General features: G+C 51.0%; 1 protein-coding gene across 4 annotated transcripts; it reads right to left on the bottom strand.

Annotated features, from left to right (window-relative positions):
- Positions 1–1,607: 1,607 nt before the first annotated feature.
- On the bottom strand, positions 1,608–3,299 carry PVRIG (PVR related immunoglobulin domain containing). 4 transcript variants are annotated; one of them, XM_081090232.1, is made up of 6 exons: positions 3,064–3,265; positions 2,880–2,983; positions 2,636–2,786; positions 2,429–2,552; positions 2,280–2,337; positions 1,614–2,178 (listed from the first exon to the last, which is right to left on the bottom strand). In XM_081090232.1, exons 1-6 carry the CDS (start codon positions 3,122–3,124, stop codon positions 1,864–1,866), a joined length of 813 nt encoding a protein of 270 aa, XP_080946358.1. In that variant the 5' UTR covers positions 3,125–3,265; the 3' UTR covers positions 1,614–1,863. The 4 variants fall into 4 exon arrangements, with proteins under 4 accessions (XP_080946357.1, XP_080946358.1, XP_080946356.1 ...); XM_081090231.1 differs by having other exon boundaries at positions 1,608–2,178; positions 2,636–2,983; positions 3,064–3,271; XM_081090230.1 differs by having other exon boundaries at positions 2,429–2,983; positions 3,064–3,299.
- Positions 3,300–9,765: the final 6,466 nt, after the last annotated feature.

Here is a 9,765-nt window from a genome sequence, read left to right as displayed (position 1 = left end):
CAGTGGGGAGCAAGCCAGCTGTGAAGACTTCCTGGGTCCGCAGGGTTTGGGTTCTACGTGCCACCGGGAGCAGGCTGGCTGTGGCCTCCTGAGCGTGTTTGTGGAAGTCAGGACCTCTCCCCCAACGCAATTTTAGGCAAGTGGTCTGGCTAGGAGCTGGGCTGGGGACTGGGGTCCCTCAGAGCTCCCCTGTTCCATGAACATTCCCTTCCTGCAAGCCTCACTGCCCCCCAAACCTCCGTCCCTGCTCCCAACATGATCCCGAGACTGCTGGGCCCTGAGCTACTCCCTCCCTCACTGACATCTCTCTCACCTCCTTGGGGACCTCTGCCGCAACCCCACCTTTCTCCCTCAAATCCCAGCCCTGCAGGGACCACTGAGCCGGCTAGACCAGTGCCGAGGGCTTCTCAGAGGAGGAGGAGGAGGAGGAGGATGGGGACTTGCTGAGGGAGACAGGCCCAATGACCCCTTCCCACCCCCTCACTCTGTCTGGTCCATCCTCCTCCTAGTGCAGTGTGGAGCTGGTGGCTAGACGGGCCTGGCTTCTGGGAAGGCCACTTCCGAGCATGTCTGGAAGAGTACGCTGGTTGCTAGAAAATTCTGTGGTTGGACACAGCCTCCGGGCAGGCTCCTCCCTGAGCCAGACAGGGGCAGAGGGGTGGCTCCTAGCCTGCCAGCGCACACTGCCTGGGATTCCCACATGCGAGACCAAGGAAGAGGCCGAGCGAGGTGTCCCCGCCGCCCTCGGAACTAGTATTCACCCTGGTTGGGGGTGTAGGCTGAGCCTGGCTCCAGGACTACATTGTCCCCCCGCCTCCCAGGAATCTGCCACATTCCCGTGGAGCCTCTTGGCTTCCAGAGCTCTCTCACCACGTTGTCTCATGTGGCAAACGTGATGAGGCCAGGCTGCTGGGCCTGTTGACGGAAGGAGCGCCCCCTCCTGGATGGGAAGGTTAGTGGGTGGGGAGGGTGTGTTCAGTCCCTGTGTCGAAGGGGCCTGTCTGCCAGGGGCCAGTGGCGAGTCGTCCTGGTGCCCTAGTAGCAGGAGAGGAGCAAGAGGAAGCTACTGTGGGCAGATAGGAGATGAGCCCCTTGCCTCTGAGTATCAACTCTGGAGGGGAAGGGGAGGGGAGGGGAGGGAGGAGAGGGGAGGGAGGAGAGGGGGGAGGGGAGGGGAGGGGGAGGGGAAGGGGAGGGGGAGGGGGAGGGGGGAGGGGAGGGGAGGGGGGAGGGGAGGGGACCAGGGCTTCATCCCCAGGCCATCTCAGGGAGCCCTGTTGTAGGGACACCAGGTCAGACCACAGGCTCTTTCTCAGGCTGAAGCCCCAGAGTGCCTGTGCTGTCCTGGGACATGGTGGGATGTGAACACGGACTGTCCTGGCCGGGCCATCAGACACCTCAGCACGGTCTGCAGGGCCAGGAGCCACGAGCCTGACAGGGCTTCCCCAGCCCCAGGAAACTCCTATCTGGTGTGGGGGTGGGGGTAGGGGAGAGATCTCCCGTACCCGGGGCCTCCTCCCTCTGTTTCTGACCTGGCTCCTGCCTCCCAGGGGTTGAAACTGCCTCTAACCTCTTCTGCTCCCAAAGAAGAAAAGGCCCAGCCAAGACCCGGGTCAAATAAACCATTTTTTGTTGACATAGTTATTGACATCACCTGGGAGGGCTGGGGGCTTGAAAGCAGGAAACAAGCTGGGATGGGTTTTGTCACCTCTCATGCACACACTGGCCACATCCGCAGCAAGTGGGCCCTGGCTGGGTATGTGTGGACTTACTGGAGGCTTAGTAAGAGGCGCAAACACCAATGGAAGGGGCCCCAGAGGCCTGGGAGGGGAGGAAGGTGGAGTGAACTTGGGGGCCCTCTCATTAAATTCCTAAACGCCCCTCCATGGCTCTGGGCCCCAGAGGGTCAGGGAAAGGGATGAGGTTGGAACAGATGTGGGGGGGCCTCTCTCCTGCCTGAACATAGAGTCCATTCTCAACGGAGATGAAACTGTTGCGAGCAGAGGCTGGCAGAGGTGCCCAACGGGCAGGATGCTGTGCAGTGTGGTTGGGGATCGGCTCCCACCTGGACAATGGCTGGGGTGGAAGGACCGTGTCCATAGCTGCCTGGCAGAGGTGGTTGGTGGAGATGGTGGCGTAGGGGATGTGGAGAGAGGCCAGGGAGGCTTGGCTGGCTGCCTGCAGGGATAGCAGAGAAAAAGGCCCAAGTGAGGTTTCACCCCAGGCCCCCAGCTCCAGCCCACTCAGGTCCCTGCTCCAAAGCGATCCCTGATCCTCACCGTTGCTTGTGTCTGTGTCGGGGGGCTGCTGAGGGCTGGCTGAAGCTTCGTGACAGACCTGGGAGAGAGTCAGGAGGGTCAGACACAAGCAGACGGCTAGCCCAATGATGTGAGGGTTTAGACTGGGCCCGGCGGGGGCTGGGTCTCACCAGTGCCTCTGCCGATGCAGCAGGTGGAGGAGGTAGACACAGCCAAAGAGGAGGACCCCTGAGATTCCCCAAATCCCGGCCAGGTCAGCCCGCAGAATAGGGGCTGAAGCAGGGGCAGGGAGCCCTGTGCACAAAGAGAGACATACCTGATCCCCGGCCGATGGCCCGAGTTCCTCCCTGCCCTCCCTGAGCCCTCATCAGCCCCACCTTGCTCTGTGACGAGGAGGTTCCCACAGGCCTCCTGGGAGCCCTCGGGGAAGGAAGTGAACTTGCAGCAGAAGGTAGTGTTGGGACCAAGGCTTCTCTCCTCAGACCCTCCCAGGGTAAGGGAGACGCTGGTTCTGGTTTCCCAGCGGGCCTGGTGGGCAGGAGGCCACTGCTGAGTGCCGAGTTCTGGGTGCAATACAGCCAGCTTGGTCCCTCCAGCACCATCAGCCCCCACGCAGCTCACAGTCACCAGAGAGATAGTGTCAGATCCCAGGAATCCACAGCGAACAGTGAGGGGCAGGGACTTGGAGGCCTCCATCTGAACTTGCACCCACACCTCCGGCGTCCCTGTGGAACACAGACATAGGAAGGCCCGGGCTGGGTCTCCACGCACCCCCATGGCCGCTGCTCTCTCCAGCCCCACTCACCGGCAGTGATGCAGAGCGCCAGCAGTGCCAGGGGCAGGACCAGGGCCCGGGGCCTGCCCATGGCTCCCCTCTGGCCCAGGCGCAGGGGGCTGTCGTGTAGGGGACGGCACCTGTGCTTCCGCTCTCATGGCAGGAAGTTTTCATGTGTGAGCAGGCCCAGGAGCAGCTGGGCTCAGCGCTCTCCGCAACCCAATCCACTTCCTTCTCCGTCCACCTCAGCTGGTGAACTCAGGGCCGCGGACCCCCTCCCTCGGGACAATTAAAGTGACAGTGACAAGGTTTTTTCTATCCCCATTCTGTGCTTCAGTATGAGCAGGGCAGGCGGCTCAGGTTCCTTTCACAGCCCTGTCTGTGGGTAACAACCTACTCCAGGCCTTGGGGAAGGGCACAGGCTGGGGTGGGGTGGGGTGGGGGTGGGGAGGGGAGAACACTGCAAAGCGACCTGAAATGAATCTCATTTCCTCAGAAGGGAGGGGCCCCAGTTTCTCCTTAGGAAGAAGGCTCTGACCCAGACCCTCCCCAGCTAAGGGGGAGGAATTGTGGAGGAAAATGGGAAGAGGAAGACCTCTAAGCAGGAAAGCCAGCCGGGGCTACCTAAGAGCCCAGCCCACCCGACCCATCGCTTATCCACTGAGGACACCCAAAGTGCGTTTCCACACTGTCTATATACCAGCCCATCCCACGTTTAAATCCCCAGCCCAGACCTCCCTCTCCCCTAACTCCACAAAGGAGCCCCAAACTGAACCCTGCTCCATTTGCAGCCTCCCCCACCCACAGCTGAGGATTACTGACTTCCAACTGCTCAAGTCAAAAGCGTAGTCATCTGTGACTCCTCTTACTTCTCCAGCCCATCAGGAAATCCCGAGGGCTTCGACCACCTGACACACCACTCCTGCTGCCATCTCCCTGACTCAGGCCATCTTTTTCCACAGTGTCCCCCCCAAATTGCTTCTCTGTTTATGTTCATTTACAGAAATCTGCTGTATAAGCAGTGACAAGTGATAAAAATGATGGCATCCTGTCTTGTGCTGAGCTTGACTCTGGGATGAAAGTACTTTGCTGAGCACAGGGCTACAGCCAACAGGGTTGTTGAGGACTCTCTTGTCCAGTGTGTGGTAAGACGTGAGCTCAGCCGGTGTGACTCAGTGGTTGAAAGTCAACCTATGAACCTATAAGTCACGGTTGATTCCTGGTCAGGGCACATGCCCACTTTGCAGGCTCCAACCCCAGTATGGGATGTGCAGGAGGCACCTGATCAATGATTCTCTCTCATCACTGATGTTTCTATCTCTCTCACTCTCCCCCTTGCTCTCTAAAACCAACAATATATATATATTTTAAAAGAAAGAAATGAGACGGCCATGCTCAGGGCTGTTGTCATCTCTCTGAGGCCTGGTTTGCCCACCTGCCTGATTCAGCATGTTTAATCCTGTGATGTTAGCCATAAATCAAGTCAGTCTTTTGGGTAAACTCTGTCACCCCATCCACACCTCAGCGCCTAGCTCAGGAGGGCCCCAGACTGCTCCCGGCCCCATTAGCATTCTCTCAAACCTTTGACCTTCTCTCAGGCTGTCTCCTGACCTGACTCAGACCTGCTCTCACCACTTCCTCCACTACTGCTCCCTTGACCGGGTGGGAGACCTGTGCAAAGCTGATTCACTTTAAGGTGGCCCAGCCCAGTGTGGGTGCGGAGCATTGAGGCACCTGGCCTGCCAGCCTCAGCCTCCGCAGCCTGGAAGATTCTTGTCTCCCACCCTCTGAAATCCTCCCCATTTTGCAAGGCCCAACTCAAATTCTACCGCCTCCAGGAAGCTGTCCCTGAAGGAACAGCTCTTTCTTGGACAAACATCTTTCAGATGGCAGGCTCTTGTGGTGGCTCCTTTATTCAACCCCACACAGTCTAAGAACATAAGGGGGCGTTGATACTTGGTGATCGATGGATTAAAAGCCATGGTACAAAGCTAACTACTCACCAACATTTTCCATTTTCTTCCATCTGTAAGCCACAATGTCCCCTCAGTAAGCTCTCATTGTGTAAGATTCAAACAATATAGACTAGAAAACATCAAAATTCTCCTTCATCAGCCTGTTCATTCCCATTCCCCTCTCCATTTTAATTTTCACGAAGTTAAAACTGTCAATCTTTTATCATTTCTAAATATTATGTACTACTTAGAAAGGCCAAATTATAAAAATAATTTTAGCTTTTTTATTCTTGACTGTGAGGGTTTATTTTTAGCCCATAAAGAAGTTTAACTTGGGGTGGTGGGGGTGCTGTAAAATAGGGTAACATTTAGGCGGAAAGGCAGATGTCCCCAAACCACTTATTGAATAGTCTCTTGCCCCACTGTTTCTTAATGCTTATCTTGATCATAAATTCATTCAGGTGGACCTACTTCTGGATTCTCTTTCCAAGATGTCCCCCCTTCTTATTCCTGCTTGATTATCACATGGCCCTGCTTATGTAGAATGCTTTTATGTTGTGATATATGTTAGGGCCCTTGTCCTCTTCAGAACTTTCTTGGCTATCCCGAACACTCTTGAGTTTTGAGCTCTGGTGATGCAAAAGGTCATTAAGCCTAGCAACGTAAGCGCTGAGTCATCAGGCTGCTTTGTTGGCCTCATCCCTCTTGGGCTGGAGGCACAGCTTAGGTAACACAAGTCTGGTAGCCACTTCTTGTTCTAATCCTTCTTGGTGAAATCCCTTCAGCCACAACCCAAGTCCAGTTGCAGTGAAAACAGCCCTTGTGGTCAGTGTCTAGAATGAGGCTCAGGAGGGTTTGAATTGGAGCTACGATTTCCCAGCTCTGCAAGCTTAGACAAAGTGATTTAACCTCCCAGGAAAGTAATCTCCCCACAGGAAATCATAGTGTGCTTCACAGTGTAACTGAGAGGCGTAGGTAGTTAAGTAGGTGTAGCACTTTGTTCATGCCTGGCTGTAGCCCTGAGTATTGGTGACCATCCTTTCATATGAGACAATCCTCATTTGAGTTTGTACAGTGAGACTCATAGCTGCTCCATTTTATTTTTACATTATTTTAAATGTTGTGAAAAGGTCAACATCAAAGTTCTTGCATCAAAGTAATATAAAAACTAAGAGGTAACATCTGAGTGTATATTATGTGCTAAATTTGTTGTGAGCGATTCACACTTACAATCATCTTATGAGGAAATAACTTGCCCAGGGCCACAGGCTAATACACCATGAAGCTAGAACTCGACAAAAATTTTGGCCCCAGAACCCACAATATTAACAACCATGCTGAGCTGCCTTTCCCACACATAGTTTAAAAATTTCAACTGGATTATAAGGTTTTTGAAAAAAACAAAAACAAACAAACAAAAAGCAGTTCTCCTCCCCATCAGTGGGGAACCTATGCACAGGTCCTAGATTTGGCAGCTTCCCCATCCTCTGATGTGAGAGGCTATTGCAACCACACAAATGCTTCATTTTTCGGCATTCCCTACACCACTCGGTCCAACTGCTGGCTCTAGTCTACCTTATCAAATTAAATATATCTTCCCTCAAGTTCCCCAGGATTCTAGGCTCATCTGCCCACTGGAGGTCTTCTTTAGTTTCCTGGAATTTATTTTTGGTGGGTTTGTCGCTCTTCTATTTCTCCGCTCCGTTCTGACCATTCTTTAGTGCCTGTTTCTCCAGCGATTCCAACTCAACACACAGGCTGTTCTGTGCTTCAGACTCTTTTTGTGTATTCTGTCCAGGATCGCAATGTCCAACCCTATCCCCAGAGAAGCAACTATGGAGCTCAAGGAAGAATTGATGTCTATGTATGAAAATAAATGTTGCCCCATCCCACCACCTTATCCTCTTATGTCATCCAAACACATTCTTCTTTCATCCTGTAACCTCTGGAGTCAGTGTTGTTTGGAGTTCAAAGGATGGTAACTTACTGTTAGCTGAAGGCTTTTCTCAGCAATCTGGAAAAAAACAACCCTTCACTTTATAATTTAGGAGAGAATACCAACAACTCACCTTCTGGCAGAGTTCATGGTCACAATATGAGTTGAAAAAGCCTTTATTCGGTTGTAAGCTAACAGGCAATGCAGTGATACTCTCCTGAAAAGCACTGCTTGGTGTCACTTATCAACCCAGACCAGCTTCAGCCTGTGCAGGGTCCTCCACCCCCGCTGCCTGAGCTGGCTCAGCCCAGTTCCAGCCTGGCCTGGGCCTAACCAATTCGAGCTGCTGCTCATGAAGCCCACAGCTCTGCCTCTGCTGGCAAGGAGCTGACTGGCACAAAATCCTTCGAACTGTGGTCGTCAAGGTGGGGTGTGTTTACCTCGGGTGATATACAAAATATCCACTGGTATCATGCAGAAAAAATGATTAACATTTCTAATTTTTTAAGATAAATGAAATTAACTTTTATTACTATTAAGTGACACCCTCACTGGGATCCAAATGTCATGGGTCACCTCTAATAAGATCAGCATTCTACAGTAAGAGGCAAACCCACAGCCTATTATGATGGACTGCAATTTATGTGCTATAGTATGTAGTGGTTCTGTGGTCCCAAACAATGTGTATCCCCTCTAAGAACGCTGTTATTTGTACTTGGAAATCATTTTCTGACCTGTTACAAGTCTTCCAAATAAAGAATTTCAGTGGATTTTGGCTCATGTATTATTTCATTATTATTGTTTTTAATCCTCACCCAAGGTCATTTTTTCCATTACTTTTTTTTTTTAGAGAGTGGAAGAGAGGTGGGGGGGGGGGAGGATGGAGAAAGAGAGAGAAAGAGAGAGAGAGAGCGCGAAACATCAATGTGAGAGAGAGACATGTCCGAGGATTAAACCTACAACCCAGATATGTGCTCTTGAATGGGAATTGAAGCCATGAACCTTCAGTGCATGGGCTGATGCTCTAATCACTGAGCACTCTGGCCAGGGCTTGGCTCACCTATTAAAACAGTAAATGCAGCCAAAGCAGCACCAATTCCATTTGGATTTCCAAGTTTTTGAGATGTACTCTTCAGTTATGAAGGTCATTAAAACTATCAAAATAAACTTCAGCTAGAATCAGAAATGTTAAGCTATTATTTAAAAAATGTTTCTCACTTTGCTCTCACTATGATGTTTTTAGCACATAAAGGTATTTTGTACTGTTAACCAATAAAATATTTAGAAACATTTACTTCATCACTAAATCATCCATTATATTTTTAATGTGTAAGTAAAACAAGTAGTAAATATTTATATAATATATACAAAATTTTAACTGATAAAGATGCCCAAATATTTGGATACTTAAGACTCTAAGGTTCTGTTTCAGTTACGAGCGCCACATAACAAACCACCCAAACTTAATGGTGAAAGCACCATCCTTTCATCATGCACAAGGATTCTATGGGTCAGGAATTTGGAAGACAGAAAGGTGTTTTGTCTCTGGCCTGTGATGCTTGGGGCCTCAGCTCGAAGACAAAAGCTGGTTGTTGGAATCATTTGATTCACATGTGAACACCTCTGGTGCTTGACGCTGAAAATGGTTTGGGACCTCAGCTAGAGCTGCTGATTTAACACTTACACATGGCCTTTCCATGTGGCTGCTTGGGACTTTCTCACAGCACAGTAACCAAGTTCCAAGAGTGATTATCTCAAGAAATAGGGCGTGGAAGCTGCCCGTTTCTTTAAGGCCTGGGTTTGGAAATTGGCACAGCATCATCTACCACATTCTATTAAGCCAGGGGTGGGCAAACTTTTTGACTCGAGGGCCACAATTGGTTCTTAAACTGGACCGGAGGGCCGGAACAAAAGCATGGATGGAGTGTTTGTGTGAACTAATATAAATTCAAAGTAAACATCATTACATAAAAGGGTACCGTCTTTTTTTTTTTTTAGTTTTATTCATTTCCAACGGGCCGGATCCGGCCCGCGGGCCATAGTTTGCCCACGGCTGTATTAAGCAATCATGGATCCAATATTCAAGGGGAGAGGACCTAGAACCCTGCCTATCAATAGTGGTAAAGGATTTGTGGAGCATGGTATACCACACAGACCCAAAGGCTGGAGCTCAATCCATTACAGTGGGCTCTCCAGCTGTACACATATTTCCACATTTACAGAGCTTTCAGGTTTCTCCTTTGATCTTGTGAAGTACCTCAGCTTGGCTGGTATTTAAATAACTCAGGAATCTTTCCCCTCCTGGATCCTGAATGATCTCTATATCATCAACTCAGTTTTCCCACTCTGTTCCCAGATCCCATAGAAAAGGCTCCTTTCCCTGGAGCTGTTCCAACTGAACACAGGCTAAAGATCTCTGAATGTGTCAAGTGCTCCCCCCTCTCTGCCCTCAGGTTACTAGTAGGCTGTCTTTCCAAAGGAGACTCACAAACCCAATTTCCAGCTTCTATCTGGGAGGGAGAGTAGGGGGAAGGAAAGGGGAAGATGGAAGAAATGGGTTTAGCTGAGTGACCTGATCATAGGAAGTCATGGTTCCTTTGCAGAGACCACTAGCTGGATGGCAGTCTTCAGCCTAGGAGACCACAGTGAGAACTTGAAATTAAAGCAGATGCCCAGGACAGGGAAGAACTGGAAATCATACCTCAAAGGAGAGACTGGCCCAACTGGCGTGGCTCAGTGGTTGAGCATCAACCTATGAACCAGGAGGTCACAGTTTGATTCCTGGTCAGGGCACATGCCTGGGGTTGCGGGCTCGATCCCCAGTGGAGCTGTGCAGGAGGC

The sequence above is a fragment of the Myotis nattereri genome, assembly GCF_964212035.1.
Source record: "Myotis nattereri genome assembly, chromosome: 4".
NCBI classification, from domain to species: Eukaryota; Metazoa; Chordata; class Mammalia; order Chiroptera; family Vespertilionidae; genus Myotis; species Myotis nattereri.
The sequence above is the reverse complement of the archived record's forward strand: the minus strand, read 5'-3'. Positions and strand labels throughout refer to the sequence as shown.